At 45.7% G+C, this 18,226-nt stretch overlaps 1 protein-coding gene, 1 non-coding gene and 1 pseudogene across 2 annotated transcripts; 1 reads left to right on the forward strand and 2 right to left on the reverse strand.

Moving 5' to 3' along the window:
• Nucleotides 1-3,508: 3,508 nt before the first annotated feature.
• Nucleotides 3,509-5,972, forward strand: LOC109759618 (exocyst complex component EXO70B1). The gene has a single exon (XM_020318445.4). It carries the CDS (start codon nucleotides 3,675-3,677, stop codon nucleotides 5,697-5,699), a length of 2,025 nt encoding a protein of 674 aa, XP_020174034.1. The 5' UTR covers nucleotides 3,509-3,674; the 3' UTR covers nucleotides 5,700-5,972.
• A 2,241-nt stretch (nucleotides 5,973-8,213) lies between these two features.
• LOC120970040 (U2 spliceosomal RNA) lies at nucleotides 8,214-8,425 on the reverse strand (annotated as a pseudogene).
• Nucleotides 8,426-14,095: 5,670 nt separating this feature from the next.
• On the reverse strand, nucleotides 14,096-14,287 carry LOC120970028 (U2 spliceosomal RNA). The gene has a single exon (XR_005764799.1). It is a non-coding gene; the product is annotated as a U2 spliceosomal RNA (small nuclear RNA).
• Nucleotides 14,288-18,226: the final 3,939 nt, after the last annotated feature.

Genomic DNA, 18,226 nt, shown 5'->3' on the forward strand with positions numbered 1-18,226 from the left:
TGCCGATGTTCACTTCCTTGGAGGGAAGCTACGTCACCGTTAGAGAGGTGGATGTTACCATGAAGGCACACCAATGCCACGAAGGATCACCCTATTCTCCCTTTGAGACAACACCACGAAGGCGTTTCTCAACCACTAGTGGTAGACCTTGGGGTGGTCTCCACCCTCACAAACTTTTCCGGGGGTAATCACAAAGGTCGATTCCTCTCCGAAAGACTCCTACCGCCTAGGAGTCTCCAACCTCCAAGAGTAACAAGATCGATGGGGAAAAGCTCAAGACTTGCTCAAATCACGAATTCCTTGGGTGCAAAGAAGGGGAAGAGGTGGATCTATCACTTGATCGGACAACTTCTCTTCAAAGCTCTCAAATCCCTTGGGGATCTAAGATTTGGTGTGGAGGAATGAGAGAGAGAGTGAGAAGTGTTCTAGGGTTTGTTCAAAGTGAATGGTCAACCCTCTCCCGTGGAGAACAAGGGGTATATATAGCGTGAGCATGAATATGGCCGCTGTAGTGTAAGAGAACGAGCAGGCCGGACATCCGGCCTGGCAAGATATGAGGAACAGAAAACAGAACCAGAGCTGAGAACAGAGGGGCCGGACATTCGGGGCCAAGCCCGGACATCCGGCAAAACAGGAAGGCCCGGACATCCGGCGCACAGCCCAGCATAAAAACGTTCTCTGGATATCTATGCCCGGATATCCGGAATGGGGCCCGGACATCCGGCGTAACAGGAAGGCCTGGACATCCAGGGAAATCCCGGACATCCAGCGCTATCACAACCAGAATACAGAAACATGGTAGTTCCACGGGTAGTATAGGCCGGACATCCGGGATAGGGCCCGGACATCCGGCGTGATAGGAAGGCCCGGACATCCGGGGTAAAGCCCGGACATCCGGCAGCCAGGAGACAGAAACAGTAAGGTTTAAGCATGTGTATGTGGCAAGAAGGTTTGTGGCAAGAGCAAGCCTTTAACTAACCCTATCGATCCCCTCTTAATAGTGTGGGATCCTATACTCAAGAAAACAAATAGGGAATCAATTTGTATGCTTCATTCTTGAGTAAAATCACTTGTATGCTCTTGATCCACACACTTCGATGATCCGAGAACTAACACCTGAAATTAACTTGACAACCATTGTTATTCCCCTACATGTATATTGTCATCAACATCAAAATATGATGTAAGGGCATGATTGCTCTTTCAATTACAGTTATAGCTTGGAATATAAACATAATTACAAACTTGAAGATAAATAATACTCCCTCCAACCCAAAATAGGCGATTCAACTTTGTACTAAAGTTAGTACAAAGTTGAGTCGCTTATCTTGGATGGAGGGAGTAACTGTTATTATTGCCTCCAGGGCATATTTTCTACACCAATTTGCTAGTAAATGTGGTCTTAAGCTTTAGTTTCGGCTTTAGTTTGAACAATCTAAAGAGGGTACAAAATTCAGTATGCTATCTCTTCGTTCAACTGGTACTTTCTTCTATACTATTTGTTTAAAATTTGGTACCAGTTTTAGCCTGAAGAAAGTACACATGCTTCTAAACTGGACTGAAAATGCATTGTCTAAAACTAAATGTCAATATGTTCCCTTTGTTTGTCAATTGGTACTTGCAAGCACATTTATTTGAAAAACCTTGTTCATACTTCCAAATATCATTTCAGCCATGTTCAAATGCATGAAGTGGCCATGACATTTGCATGAAAAAAATGTACAATTGATAATGTCAACCTTGTGCAAATTTTCATTCATTGGTCATATTACAACCAAAGTAATACAAAAGTAGGATTGACCGTCTCTTACAACATTGGTACTTCCAAACTGGCACTACCATTGACCATCCTCATTACTATAGTAAAGCAAAGTACTAGTTCAGATGCATATAGCAAAATAAAGTGCTACTGCAAGTTGCCTATACATTTCTTTAGAACTGACTAAGTAGCACCAGTTCATAGAACCACTACGTCATTTCATCAGAACCAACAATAGACACAACACACTCAGCAGCATAACACCTCCAAACACCAGCTTCATCACAAACACCACTTCTCTCCCTAAACCTAACAGCATAGCTACTTGCTACTTGGTCATGGCAGCTGCATTGCTATGAATATGGTTGCATACATTGCCTCTCTATCTCTACATGCACTCCTCCCTCTATCAACTCTTGCTTGATCAAGCTCTTCTATTCTGTCATCTGGTCCACAATTGCATCAACAGCAACATCACCAACAAGCACCCGTGTACTAATCCAATGCTCAACATATTGTAGCTCCCATCGCTAGAAATCACAAATTATCTATCAAGCACACACACAAAACTAGAAATTTGGAGCTAGCAAAAAACAGTTCTAGACCTAAGACAGCAACAAGGTCATGGCTTGTACTATGCTTCTTGCACTTGTAAAACACTCAACCGTCGTGCTTCTCGGTGCTGGACATGTAGAACTTGCCCACCATGCCACAGTCAGGGCAAGGGATCAGTGGCACCACTACAGTGCGAGTGCGCAGAGCTGACCGGATCGAGCTGGAGAAGGACATGGCAGAAGAGATGAGGCGATGTTTGGAAGGCTGGATGGCGACGACAAAGGCGGTCGGCGGGGCGATTTGGGAACTAGGGTTCGAGCCGAGAGAGCGCATAGGAGGAGACCAGGGTGCAGGCCGGTTTGAACCAGGTTTTCCAGAGAGAGAGAGTGAGAGAAACAGACTCAATCCAACATAAAATAAAACTGCCTACTGCCATGCCTAGTGAAAACTCATTTCTGAAAAAAAATCCAATGGGATAAAATGCGTGACAAATGTGTAAAATGGGGGTATAAATTGGGGACTTTCTCAAAAATGGGTAAAACCATTCAAATTGATGAATCTTGGGGGTAAAAATGGAATTGATTTTTTGAAGATATTTGAAGAGCATCTCATATCCGATAATTATCAAGAAAACGGGATTGCTAGCTCTCAATCGACCGAGACTAACCAAGTCTCAGTCGATGATATATTAATAGGATCTTAGAGGTTGTTTGTTTCCAGGAACTTATTGGTTTAGGGACTTAAAAAAGTCCCTATAAGTCCCATCTAAACCAAATAGGAGGGACTTATAGGGACTTAAAGTGAGCATTTGGGACTTATGAAATAAGACTCTCAAGGAGAGTCTTATAGGGACTTATAGTTGTAATATGGTATTATAGGGACTTATAAGTCTCAGGAACCAAACAGGTAGGGACTTTTTAGGGACTTGAGACTTATAAGTTGGGACTAAAAAAGTTCTAAGACTTATGAACCAAACAGGGCCTTACATTGAGATCCGTGCAAATTTTTCTTTTCATTTTTTTTCTTTCTTGCATGTTAAGTCTATGTCGATGAGACCTAGATACACCCTCAAGAAAAATAAAAAACAAAGATATGTAAGCGCAATCAACAAAGTTCGGCGCAAACTCAATTAAGTAAGAATCAGAAGAAGAAATAGAATCGGATGGAAACAAACATTGCAATTAAGTGATTTCCCCATTTCCGCACTTCCAGAAGCCCCAGAGCGGCCGTGACTGAAGAAGACTTTCTACTCCAATCCAGTAGTCAGAGAGGCCGCAGCAGCAGCACTGCAGCAGCAAGCGCCAAGACCCTACCTCAGCTCCACCAATCCCCAACCGGGCACCATCCGCACCGGCCGGCGATGTCGGCGGCGCCCCCGCCGCCCCCGGAATCGGCCGCTACCAGCGGCGGCGGTGGCGGCAGCGACAGCGACAAGGTCCTCGCCGCCGCGCAGCACATCGTCAAGTCCCTGGCCACCTCCAAGAACGCCGCCGACGACATGATCCGCATCCTCTCCGGCTTCGACAACCGCCTCTCCTCCATCACCGCCGGCCTGTTCCCCTCCCCCGACCTCTCCTCCTCCGCGGAGCCGCCCGAGATCTCCATCTCCTCCGCGGCCGCCTTCGACGCCGCCGAGCAGCTCATCCTGCTCTGGGACGCCACCCCCGAGGCCCTCGTCTTCGAGGCCCACGAGGAGGACATCGCGCAGTACCTCACCGCCGTCGACGTCGCCGTCGAGCACCTCGCGCGCGGCGGCGCGGGCGCCGGCCGCGCCGGCGTCGCCGTCCAGCTCGCCATGGCCCGCCTCGAGGAGGAGCTCCGCCACCACATGGTCCGCCACGCCGTGCCGCTCGACCCCACGGGCCTCTGCTTCTCTCTCCGCCGCCTCTCGCTCGGATCCTTCGACGACCTCGACTTCGACGCCGCCACGCCGCACAGCGTCGACGCCACGCCGGAGACCTCGCGCGGCGGGCCCCTGGTGAGCCCGTTCGACGACCACGCGTTCGACCCCGTGCGCCCCGAGGCCGTCGACGACCTGCGGGCCATCGCCGACCGGATGGCGCGTGCGGGGTACGCGCGCGAGCTGGCCGACGCCTACTGCAACATCCGGCGCGACCTGCTCGACGAATACCTCTCCGTGCTGGGCGTCGAGCGCCTCAGCATCGACGAGGTGCAGCGCGTCGAGTGGAAGCAGCTCAACGACAAGATGAAGAAGTGGGTGCAAGGGGTGAAGACGGTCGTGCGTGTGCTGCTTGCTGGTGAGCGCCGCCTCTGCGACCAGGTGCTCGCAGTGTCTGACGAGCTCAGGGAGGAGTGCTTCGTCGAGTCCACCAAAGGATGCATCATGCAGATTCTCAACTTTGGGGACGCCGTGGCTGTGTGCCCCCGCTCGCCCGAGAAGCTATCACGGATTCTTGATATGTACGAGGCACTTGCCGAGGTAATCCCTGAAATGAAGGATTTGTGCCTCGGGAGTTCCGGTGACGGCGTAATCAGTGATGTTCAAGCAATTCTTGATAGGCTTGGGGAGGCTGTGAGGGGTACCCTTTTTGAGTTTGGGAAAGTTCTGCAGCAGGAGTCGTCGCGAAGGGCAATGACGGCTGGTGAGATCCACCCAATGACACGGTATGTCATGAACTATTTGAGGTTGTTGGTCGTTTATAGTGAGACACTTGATGGCCTCTTGGATGATGATGGCGATGAGAGCAATGCTTTGGAAAGACCCGAGGATAAGGATCAGGATACGGAACACTTAGAGGGTATGACCCCTCTTGGAAGGCGCCTTTTGAAGCTGATGTGTTATCTGGAGGCCAATTTGGAGGACAAGTCTAAGCTATATGAAGATGCTGCCCTGGAGTGCATATTTTCCATGAACAATTTGCTCTACATTGTTCAGAAGGTGAAGGATTCCGAGCTTGGGAAGATTTTAGGTGATCACTGGGTAAGAAGGCGCAGCGGGAAGATTCGGCAGTACTCAAAGAGCTACCTAAGGATTTCCTGGATGAAGACTTTGTCTTATCTGAGAGACGATGTACATGGGAGTGGGGGTGGGAGCGGCAGTGGTAGTGGCAGTGGACATTCAGGTTCTAGGATGTCCATCAAGGAGAAGTTCAAGAACTTCAACTTGTCCTTTGAGGAAATTTACAGGAACCAGACACTCTGGAAGGTTCCAGATCCTCAGCTCCGAGAAGAGCTGAAGATATCTATATCTGAGAATGTGATTCCGGCATATCGTGCTTTTCTGGGAAGATATGGTAGTCAAGTGGATGGGGGGAAAAACTCGGGAAAGTATATAAAGTACACCCCAGAGGATCTGGAGAGTCAATTGTCTGATTTATTTGAGGGCTCACCAGGGTCCGCCAACCACTCTAGGAGAAGAACATAGTTCATAGTTAACAGGATCCGCTTCAGGTATGTCTTGTTAAAGTGGTCTTACATTTGTTGAGTTTCCATACACACGGTATCTGTTAAATGGGTATTTGTTCATTTAGCAACCTTTACAATACTGTGATACAAACCAGAGTCTTCTGTGTGTCTACTTTTGCATGGTGTGCACTAAGAAATATTGTACATGGATTGATTCTAAGTGTATGGTCTTCTTTCTGAATATTCTGTGTTAGCTGCAATTGATCATTTGGTACTACATAAGACATTGAAATTCACCGTGATCTTGTTCGACTGGGTTGACCGGGGGGTTTCATTATTTGTTCAACCGTGCCCGTGCAGGCATAACCAGTTTAGAATTGTTGGTTGAAATGTTGAATATGATATTCAGTTGAATGAGAATTACTTCATGGTCGAATTAGTTTGTTATCAGAAGTGGTGGCTTCTTAGTGGTCAATTTTATTGACAAACATTAGATTTAGAAATGTGCTTTAGGAATGGCTGGTTCATTTAAAGAACTACTTGACATGTGATAAGTGTGAAAAGGCAGTATATTTGCCTATAACGTGTTCTAGCATCATCTTATGAATAAGCATACATTGTTAGCAGTAATGAAATGGAAGCGTTTCATTGTGAGCTATTGCCATTATGTGCCTGTAAGCCTGCAGAATGATTTCAAATCCCTGACCTGGCTAGGCAAAATAACTGTGTTTCGCTAGATTGCCCATAAGAAGAAAGATAGGCAGTAGGTATATATGTGCTTCATTAGTAGAACTATTGTCCAACTACTAAAACTGTATAAGGTTGAATTATCTCAACATTGCCTGTGCCTGTCAATAAGATTGTTGAGGTTAAGCATTTACTATTACATGACCAGAAGGGTTTGTCGAACCTGCAAATCTGGAAAATCGCTATTGGAAAACCAATTAGTAGAAGAAATTAGGGTGAATGATCGTGTGCATCTCTCAGACCCACCTCTTATTTACAGTGCTAAGATTACATACTAGATTAGACTTGGACTCGAACTAGATTAGGAATTCAGACATACCCCTTTCAAGATGGGCCGAAGATATTGATTTGTCCCATCTTGTTCTATTATAATAGCACCCTCTAGGACCTACCCTTTTGGTTTAATAGTCAGGTAACTGCTCACCTACTCGAGACATATTCCAACTTTTTTTAGGGGAGACATATTCCAGTTTTAGCATCCTACTCGTCAGTTTCTCCTTGATGAAAAAACCTATAGGCTTGCAATCACAATGCATTGCCAAGGAGTCGTTCCCTAACACTGAAAGCTGACAGTAAAGCGACCATTTTTTACACAACCTCAATTCAATTGCTCTATGCTCTGCCTGTGCAGTATACCGAGCTATTTATTTTTCCCATGAAGATGTTAGTACCCTCAGGTTGATTATCTTGTCACCACACCACTTGCCCAATCTGCGTCTCCATATCCGTGTACACTCGATCTTCTCTTTTCGAACTGTAACTCTCCTTTGCCAAGAAGGTTACTCTTTAAATACCTCTGGTTCAAGTACACCACAACCCTAGAGAACACTTGAGTTGTGACACTATGTCTAAGATCGGACGGTGCTATCGACCTGCTGCATCCTCTGGAATATCATTTGATAATTTTCCACATCACAAAATTGGCTTAAAGCTTGGTGTTCCAGGCATGCTGCTCCGAAAAATTAAACCGACCACCGTTTGGGTTACGCAACTGAACTCGCTTGCTACTCGCAAGCCTGGGTGGACTCGGTGCTGGAAGGGAGATCATTACAGGTTCAAATATGGTCAGCGTGTCTGTATTCCTTGGATTGTTGTGAGTTCACCGGGTTGTAAGTGGCCATTTACACTGCTGCACCGTCGTACGACATTCAACAAAAGGTACCCGACACAAGTGGGAGACAAGGAATATAGTGTACAGAGTGATCGTCGAATCCTTGTAGCCACTGGTGAATTTCCATGCAGAGTAGAAGGTACAGCCATTCCCCAACTGTATTTTTTTCTGTCCTGTGATTCATTAACCTTTATTCATGACGCTGGCCCATTTACTTCACTGAGGGAAACAAATGATATATTAGCACCGTCCCAAATTAGTTCCAAGAAAATAGAGCCAGCGGCGCACTTTTCTTACCTTCATCATAGCCGCGTTCAGGAACTCAGCGACTGCCAGAATGGCGATTTTAGTTGCAACAGGTTTGGTCAAAGAGGCGTTTTAGGGTTGGGTACAGCAAGATTGTGAACAAGTCTTTAAGGAAATTTGAACTTTCAAATTAGTTTTGGTTGGGGTGCGCCTGCCTGGGCTGTAGTGCAACGCCCAAGCACCCGAGGGTCCCAATGGCAAGCCACTGTTGAACAAGTATTTAGGGAAATTTAAACTTTCAAATTAGCTTTGGTTGGAGTGCACCTGCCTGGGCTGTAGAGCAACACCCAAGCGACAGCCGACGGTCCCAATGAAAAGCCACTGTTGAACAAGTCTTTAGGGAAATTTGAACTTTTAAATTAGTTTTGGTTGGGGTGCGCCTGCCTGGGCTGTAGTGCAACGCCCAGGCGACACCTGAGGGTCCCAAGGGTTCCAATGGCAAGCCACTGTAATGGACCCTCTTTCACAAAAAATAAATTTAATATCATTATGGGCACATGGCTCACATATCAGATATTAAACTGATAAAAATAAATACTACACTTGATCTTAGCCTTAGGTATGACTTGCATTGATGCCCTGCCCCCTCTTCTTATAGCTTTGTCCAGCGTCTCTCCGCTCTCGACCAGCGAGGTGGTACTAAAAACCTAAGAACGAACGGGGAAAGTCCCTGCTGCACTCGGGCAAACAGCCTATGCGCCCCCTCGTTCCTTTGGGCTTCATCTGGCCCGGTAAGAACACAACGGCAGCAATGCTTCCACGGCCCAGTATTAAACATCCTGTGGCAGATTGCCGTTGGGCCAGCCCATTTAGTGATTAAGAACGTGTACTGGACGCCGGTTTTGGCGACCTTTTTCCTGGCCGGTTTTGGCAACCTTCCAAAATGTTCCTGAACCCTTTTTTACTGGTTTATATTTTAGTTTTTAAATTAATTTTTTCCTTTCCTCTTTTTCCTCTTTCTTTTTTCTTTTCTTCTCATTTTCTTTTTATTTTGACGAATTTATGTTTCTTTTTTCTAAAATATGTGTTTGGAATTTCTAACTATCTTATGATTTTCTAAAAAATATCAGAAGCTCAAAAAATGTTTGTCGTATTCAAAATTTTGTTTAGAAATTCGAAAAATGTTTCCTTTTTAAAAAACTGTTCACAATTTTAAAAAATAGCAATTTCATGATTTGTTAGAAAATTTAAAAATTGATCCTGATTTTCAAAAATTGTTCATAAATTCAAAAAAATGATTGGGAATTCAAAAAAATGATCTAGTTTCCAAAATTTTCTCAACAATTCAAAAAATGTTCAGCAATTAAAGAAATATTCGGGATGTAACAATTTGTTCAGAATTTCCAAAAATGTTTTTTTATTTGTTTACAATTTTAAAAAATGTTCGGGAATTTAAACAAATGTTCACGTTTTCAAAAATTGTGTCGTGTTCCAACACTACATGCACGCAATCGACTACTTCTCTGGGTACCTCAAGTACGAGCAGAACCCATAGCCGCCATGCTCCCGTGGTACGTCGGCGGCACCCTGGTGGCATCGAAGAGATTTGTGTGCTCCTCGAAGGCAGGCCCATGGCTATCACCGGGGCTAGTGTGGCGGCGAGGGCATGGCAATGAGAAGACAAGAAAAATCGCCATCATCATGTTTGAAGTAGGGGTTTCATTATTAAACTTATGAAGACCATAGGTGCCATAACTCAGTGATGACATAATCCTTGCAAACATTACTTTTAGAAAATCTACAACTATAAAAAGATTTAGAAAATCTACTTTGAGACTGGCTTCTTATTTAGAGAACTACTTGACGCGTGATAAATGTGAAGAGGCAGTATATTTGTTCAGGTCATCTTTTAGCAAATCTCTATCCTAAAAGTCCAAAACCTTCCTATCTCATTTCCCTAAAGCAGATCCCCTATTCCAAATTCTTTTTGCCATTTTTCAAAACATTTGCTAGAACAATTGAAACAGATTCACCATATTTAAAAACAAATATAGACAATTCAAATGCACCACATCGTAATTCAACTACGAGAATACATAAAGTTCACTGAATCCATCAAAGAGAACCACATGAACATGTCTGGATCAAACCCTCTTGTCTTTCCCGCATGGTTCTTGGCGGATACCCTCCCGGATCCGTCCTGGTGGGTTGCTCTGGATCTTCAGCCTGTAGCGCGCCGGCTTTCGAGACACGCAAGGATGCATGTTGCGCGTCTTCGTGGGGCTGTCCAGCCATGGTGACTTCTCCGGGGCGCGTGTGGTGGTGCATCGCCCTCCTTTCGCTGTGTGGTCATCCTCTTCGGAGGTCGCGGTTGTCTACTGCCTGCTCGAGCTAGGCCCGGTTCAGATGAGGTGCGGTGTGGGCAGGATGGATGCAGTCGAATTTGGACTGTGGTGCCATAGATCTGGACAGGGGCGGCGGTGGGGCTGTCATGGCCCTTTATGTGGTTCCGTCTCAATCAGCATGCCACGAGACGGATTGTTCGGCTACAGCCAGATGGACGGTGAAATTTGTGCTTGGATTTTTGTCGGGCTGACGATGACGACACCTTTGGGCGTCGCATACCTTGTTGAAGGTGTCGTCGACGTCGTTCTTGCCTACCTGACCGCTGATCTGGGGAAACCCGAGATCTAGGTGATCTTTAATCATGATGATGACATCAGTGGTGTCATTTTTCTCTCTTGAGAGCATCGTTTTGGAGCTGCATCGGTTTGGGGGCAGTGGATGATGGCAGGTACGCACTACGGTGAACGCTTCCATGTCTCATCGGTGCCATGTTTTGGGTGGTTGAGGCATCGAGATGGAGCGTGGCGGTGGGTGGCAGCAATCCTTCGTTGAGACGCAACGTTAATCGCAATTTATGGGTCATAATCACTACTTTGGCAGGATAGTGACATCATAATCGCTGGATTGGCGGGATAGTGACAGCTCACGGTCTATTGTCTGGGGTGCCCAGATTTACCACTGCCAGACACTGGCGACAAAAGCGTGGGATTGTTGAATTGACTTCGAGGTGGGATTTCGGTGGTGGCATCTTCTCTCGGTCTGCGATCAATGGCTTTATGACTGGCTATTTGCTTGGAGTGTGCATTGTTTACATCTCGTGGATATCACGTCTGGACCATATGTGCTTACATAATTTTCAGTAGTTGCAACTACTCGACGAGGGTCAATGTTGCTCCTTTTTTTGATTTGCATAGGCATAGTGATGGTCTTCTATGGCTTTGTTATTAGTCGAGGTGATCCTTTGTGTGTGCGCGTGCGTTCGCATTGGATGTGTGCACCATAACTATGTAGAGGCCATGTGTATGCTTATGATGTTTTGTATCCCCTTATGCTTTGTTATGAGTTAATAAAAACACCTTTTTTGAAAATCAAACATAGCCGTAAATTGTGCCCAAAGGCACCAAATGAACAAATAACGGTGCCCATAGCCGTAATTCGTTTGACCGCCAATGCCCTTTCACCTCTACCATTACAATCAACTCTTCTTTGTATGCTCCAACACCACCATTCTTCTTGGCATGCTTTGCATATTTTGATCCATTCGGATGCACATGAGGAGTTGTTGGGTTCTCTACCAAGTCAGCATCGACAACATTGGTGTTGAGCCTTTGCCTCTTTGGTGTGGTCTCAAAGTTTGTTCTCGTCCACTTCTCATGTCCATCAAACTCTAAGAGGCAATGATGCAAAGTAAATGGTTTAGAGCAGTTCCTCTTGTTCCTTTCTCTGTAAAGAGATTGCCTTAGGCTCATACTCGTTGACGGTCACTTCACTTGGCGGCGTAAGGTTGACTTGCTCAACACATCCAGCCCACTAGTTGCAGTGGTCTTGGATCAAAGTCCAACAATGAGTGAGAGACCCGATTGTGTGGTTGTAGGGAATGATCACATTGTTATTGTAGTACTCCTAGGTCCTTTGCCAAAATTGCTTCTTTGTTTGGTTTGCACCGCATGTGGCATCGAGAGAGATGTTGACCCAAGCTTCACATTAACATTTGTCTTCCTCGATCTTGTAGTTGCATGACCTACTCCTCTTGTTTACTTGACTCTCCTCGGCCTCATCCACCACCTTGGCATTTCTTGTTTTGGGTTTATGGCCTTGACACCGCAATATCGTCGAGGCTGAGTGTGTGGCTTACATCCAATTCTGCCATGCAAGCGGTGGCATCATCATGCAATTGCTTACTACAAAAAGTACAGAAAGAACCTAGCAGTCAATATCAAATCGTACATCATTCTCTCAAGCAATTCCAAACCAAAAAAGGAAAAGGGAAAAGAATACCTTGCAGACATATCATCAAGCACATCGGCCTCGCCCATGGTCTCGTTCGAATCCAGGTCGTGCTCGGTCGTCGGAGGTGGCGGCGCGGCTTGAGGAGGTCGTGTACTAGTCATCATCGTCGTGAGAGGTTGAAGTGGAAGCTTAGGGGAGCCCGCAACGTCCTTCTTCTTCGTCGCCGCCACCATGTTATCTATCGCCTTGGACGACGGCCGAAGGTCCCGTTTGACGGTCAGCGTCGGCAAGGGTGGTTGGCTCATTATGACGGCTCGAGTGGCGACAGCCGCCAGCGATGAACCACTGTCAATGAGGTCCTTGCCTTTTGCCGCCATTTCGCTGCTAGCATTGCCGAATTCGCCTGCCGACAAGGGCGCCCAGGGGTGCGACGTGGAGGGGCTATAAATTCTGCCGGTCATCGGGGCTGGGGACCGCGGCGACAGGGTGAGGAGCGGTGGCGTTGGGGTTGTGCGGGAAAGCTGCGGGCGATCGGGACGGGGGTGGCTTTTCCTAAGAATGCTGTTGGCTAGACTAGAAGTGAGCGAGTGGGAGGAGGTTTGGAAGGGGAGCCATTTTTTGAGCGAAAAACGGTCATATAAGGAATTTGCTAGATACCCCTTAATCGCCTAAACCAAACTTTTTCCCATCAAATATAACTTATAAGGGATCCACAAGAGATGCCTTTGTAACGTGCTCTAGAATTTGTCCCAATTTGTGTGTTTGTAGATGCTTCGCTAGCATTATCTTATGATTAAGCATACATTCTTAGCAGTAATGAAATGGAAGCGTTTCATTATGAGCAATTGCTATTATGTACATGTAGAATGGCTTGAAAATCTCTTCCGTCTAGGCAAAAAGTTCTGAATTTCGCTAGGTTGCCCATAAGACGAAACCCAGGCAGTAGGTATATCTGTGCTAGGCGACCGATTGGACTTCATTGGGCCGGCTCATTTAGTGAATAAATAACTTGCACTGGATGACAGTTTTGGGAAACTTTTTGCTGGCCGGTATTGGGAACCTTCTAAAAAAAGAAGGTTCCTGAACCCTTTTTTATTGATTTTTCTTTCAGTTTTAAATTTTTATTTATTATTTTTCTTCTTTTCTTTTCATTTTTTCATTTTTTCCTTTCTAAAATTTATTTTCTTTTTTCTAAAAAAAATGTTTGTAGAAATTTCAACATTCTTCTTTGAAATTTAGCAATTTATTCCTGTTTTAAAATTTTGTTCAAAAAAATAAAAAAATGTTCGTTGTTTTAACAATTTTGCTTGGAGTTTAAAAAAATGTTCCCTTTTTCAAAATTTTCCACAGTTTCAAATCAAAATGCAATTTCAAATTTTGTTCAAAAATTCAAAAAATGATCCTGATTCTCAAAATTTGACAGACCATTTTTCACACAACCTCAATGCCATTGCTCTATACTCTGCCTGCGTAGTAGTAGACCGAGCTGCAACCTACAAAACTCCGTGTCACAAGATATTTTCCACAGAGATGTTAGTATCCTGAGGAAGATCTTTTGTCACGACACTTCTTGCCCAATCTGCATTGCAGCATCCTTTGTCCTCTCAATGTTGTCTTTTTGAACCCCAGTCCTTTGCCAAGCCCATTTTGATACAGAGGGAGTACCTCTGGTTCCAGTAGACAACCCTAAAGATCACTTCAGTTGTGACAGAGTGTCAGGATTGGCTGGTGATGCCGACCGACCCACTGCATCCTCTGGAATTATCTACACTCTACAGTTATTAACAATTTTGCACGTCACAAAATTGCCTAAGTTTGGTGTGCTCTTTCGGTCATGCAACTGAACACCCTGTTACGCCGTCGTCAGTTCCTACTTCCCAGTTGAACATTTATCTGTTTCTCCTGTCCTGCTATTCATTTAGCTCATTAGATTCACCTCATTTTGCTTTTCAGGTATTCAATATAATTTCATAAGTCCTTTTGAAAGGATTCAAAAAGTTTTTAAATAGTTTTGGTTGGAGTGCGCCGGCCTGGGCTGTAGTGCAACACCCAGGCGACACCTAAGAGCCCTGGTGGCAAGCCATGGTGGACCCTCCCCACAAAAAATAAATTTAATATCGTTGTGAGCACATGGTTCACATATAAGATATTAAACTGATAAGAACAGATACTACACTTGATCTTAGCCAAAAAGCCGAGAAAGGTATGATTTGCAACGTCCTCCTCCCCCTCCTCTTATAGCTCTCTCCACCGTCTCTCCACCCTCGGCCAGCGAGGTGGTACTAAACCAAACCAAAGAAAAAGAAAAGAGAGAGTCCCTGCGGAGCTCCAGCAACCAGCCAAGCCAGCCTATGCGCCTCTCGTTCGTTTGGGCTTCAGCAGGCCAGGTAAGAACAGCACGGCCGTCGGCAGCCTATAGTTCCATGGCCCAGCACTAGTAGAAAAAGGGTCTAATGTGAAACTCATTAGTCCTGGTTTGGTATTGAACCGGCACTAATGTGACCATTAATGCCGATTCCAACGGCCAGGCGGGCGGCGCTCATTAGTACCGGTTCGTGGCGAACCTTTAATACCGGTTGGAGCCACCAACCGGTACTAAAGGTGGTGCGCTGCCACCCGCAGTGCACAATGTTTAGTCCCACCTCGCTAGTTGAGAGGAGCTCGCACCGGTTTATAAGCCCCGCCGCGGCTACCGTGTCGAGCTCCTCTCTAAACAGGCCTTTGTGGGCCTATTGCAAGTCTTCCGCCCTATGGGGCCTACTGGGCCGTACGGGCCTGCATCCTGGCCCAACTAGAGATTGGGTTTCTAGTCGTATGCAGGCCGTGCTGGCCCAGTAGGCTGGCTGTTTTTGCTTTATTTCAAAAATAAAAATAAAAAAAATCCTTACCAACCGGGACTAAAGGTCCCCCAGACCACGGCGCGCCTCGTGCCACGGGGTGGGCCTTTGGTCCCGGTTCGTGTTAAACCGGGATTAAAGGGGGGACCTTTAGTTCCCACTCTTTAGTACCGGTTCCAGAACCGGTACTAAAAGTCGTTTTTCTACTAGTGCAGTATTACGCCTCTTTTTTCCGCTGTTCGTTTCGCTGGCTGCACAACGATGTACGTCGCCATGAAGGAAGACAATGCGGGCGACTACCACGACGACGTTCCAGTACTACGTGCACGCGCTCGACTACTTCGCGTCGCACCTCAAGTGCGAGCACAACCCATAGGTGCCAGGCTTGGCCAAATTCACTGTTTTGATCCTTTTCCTTAACTTAAGCACGACCTGACCTTATCTGCAATTTTTTTTTTGGATCTGACCTTTTTTCTTCCGCCATTGTCTTTGGCGGTAGGGTAGCCAATAGCACACCCTACCGCCAAGGCCTTTGGCGGTAGGACTTACTTACACCGTCACGCCCGTTCGGTATGAAAAAGACCCTACCGCCATGGTCTTTGGCGGGAGAGGTATGCATGTAATTATAATAAGGGCACGCATGCAATAAAAGATTCAGTTTTTGCAAAAAGGACCCTACCGCCATAGGCTATGGCGGTAGGGTAACACATCCTACCGCCATAGAGTGTGGCGGTAGGGTCTTTTTTCAAAAAAACAAAGATGATGGTGTAGGTAAGTTCTACCGCCAAAGGCTTTGGCTGTAGGGTGTGTTACCCTACCGCCATAGACAATGACGGTAGAAAAAAGATCAGATCCGAAAAACTTTTGCATATAGAGTCAGATCGTGCTAAACTAACGAAAAAAGTCAAAACAGTGAATTTGGCCGCCAGGCTCCCGTGGTACTACGTCGCAAGAGCCGAAGAGATCCGCGCGCTCCTCGAAGGCAAGCCCATCGTCGCCCCCGGGGCTAGTGCGGGGGAGGGCGTGGCAACGAAGACAAGGAAAATCACCATGAGTTCACGATCATGTTCGAACTACATTTTCGTTAGTAGCTCAACTATGCCCGTGCAGCCGTGCAGGCATAACCAATTTAGAATTTAAAATTCCTGAAAAGATGGGAATCCTGGATTGGGCATGCTGCTTCGTCTGGTGGCAGGCTGATCCTCTCGAACTCTGCCCTTTCTAGCATTGTCTATTAGGCCGGTCATAGGTAGTATATACATGTCAATTAGGCAATTTTGATGAGGTGGAATAAAATTAATTAAAGAAAGAAAGGGTTGAATATCATATCATGATATCGTATCATATTAAATGCTGTGCTACTATGTGTCAAGCATGACAATTACTAATGTCATCTATAATACTAACATATAATATTATGCACTACGGATGTAGTATCATACACCGTTATCATATGCATGATACTAGTATATGATACACACCATTACGACCAGCCTTACGGCATGTACAATGGTGCTATCTTAGGAGTGCCACGTAGGATAAACGTTGAGGTGGAGGAGAAAGAAATCATAAAAAAAATGTTTGTCTTCTCTTTATTTAAGAGATGATCTCTTAGCACACAATATGTCTCACCATGTTTTTTAAGAGTAACTAGTTATTGAAGATGAGATTAAGAGATAACTCATTGTAGACATATTTTTTTGTCTTTAAACTACATGCAAGGCTTGAGATAGTATTGTCTTATCAACCACTGTACATGCTCTTAGTTCCTTCTCCCTAAAATTGTTATTGAAAAACTAGTTAAACGGAGACGCTGCTTCTTTTTGCAAAGCACTGATGGGCGAAACAGATATCACCTAGTCCAATGGACGTGTGTGTCGCTCAAAGAATAAAGGGGGGCTTGGAGTGAAAGATCTCCGTAAGCAAAACATTAGTTTGCTAGTCAAGTGGTGGTGGAAACTTGACACACAAAAGGGCTGTGGCAAGATGTCAAGGCAAAATACTTGAAGAGAGACTCTATTGCAACGATTAGAAGTAAGTTTAATGATTCTCCCATCTGGAAAGCGATCCTGAAAGGGAAAGAGCATTATATGTGTGGGAGGACGATCCAAATCAGACCGGGGGATGTTGCCCATGTGTGGCATGAATCCCTAAATGGGTTACCTCCTTTACTTAACCAATTTCCTCAGCTGTTTAGCATCTGCAACTATCCCAATGTGACTGTAGCTCGTTGGAAAAAAACTTAGAATTCCCTGATCTTTTCCGAAGGCAATTACACCCTCCTCTCGATACCATGAGGCGGGAGATGCAGGTGATAATTGACAGCATTCTCCTGACTACTGGTCCCGATAAGATCGGCTGGGCACATGGGCCCAAACAGAGATTTACTACGAAGTCAATGTATGGACAACTTGAAAAATTATAGCTGAATGTGACTTTAGGTGGGCATGGAAGGCTCAAATCCCCCTTAAAATCAAGATTTTCCTTTGGCAACTGTTCCAAGATGCAGTCCTGACAAGAGAGTCATGGGCAAAAGGAATTGGCCTGGCAATCCGAAGTGCTCGTTTTGTTTAGAGCGGGAAACCTCTCAACACTTATTCGTTCTTTGCCCGATGGGCGGGGTTGTGTGGCGGATGGTAGGTTCGGTCCTTGGGACTGAGTTATGTTCCAATAATCTTTGGCGATATTACTCTTGGTGCTTTGTGTTCTTGCCAGATGGGGTCAAGTTTTATATGTTTGGGTTGGCAGCAATTTGCTGGGCTATTTGGAATACTCGAATTCGAGCTACCTTTGAGTTTAAGCTCCCAAGCACACCCTTTGAAATTGTTTTCTCGGACTGTGTTTTTTATGAACTACTGGGCAAGACCGATGAAGGGTACATACCGAGAGGCAATGGAGCGAGGTGCACAGATGATGTGGACCGGGGGGGGGGGGGGTACAGATGCTGTGTTCTTACATGCTACTTTGTTGTTTTGTGTGTTGGATTAGTTGTGTCATCGGGTTTTCGCCCCCTAGCAGGTGTCTCGTGGGCGAGCGCTTGCAGTGGGTTTCCCGGTGATGCAGAATTCGCTCTCCCCTTTCCCACCTCCTCTTAACTCTGAATTATGGTCCTTGTATTTCGGTTATTCAGTTAATGGAAAGGGGTTATGCCCGGTTCAAAAAAATATGATTTTTTTTGCGCGTATTGACTGTGATATTCAGTTGAATGAGAACCAACTTCATGGTTGAAATAGTTTGTTATCATGGCTCACGAGTGGTGGCTTCTTGGTGTTGAGCCTTTCTCTCTTTGGTGTGGTTTCAAAGTATTTT

The sequence above is a fragment of the Aegilops tauschii genome, chromosome 7, assembly GCF_002575655.3.
Source record: "Aegilops tauschii subsp. strangulata cultivar AL8/78 chromosome 7, Aet v6.0, whole genome shotgun sequence".
In the NCBI taxonomy this organism is placed as follows: Eukaryota; Viridiplantae; Streptophyta; class Magnoliopsida; order Poales; family Poaceae; genus Aegilops; species Aegilops tauschii.

What these genes read in the sequence shown, in the direction of transcription:
- LOC109759618 (XM_020318445.4), top strand. Translation starts at nt 3,675, where the DNA reads ATGTCGGCGGCGCCCCCGCCGCCCCCGGAATCGGCCGCTACCAGCGGC.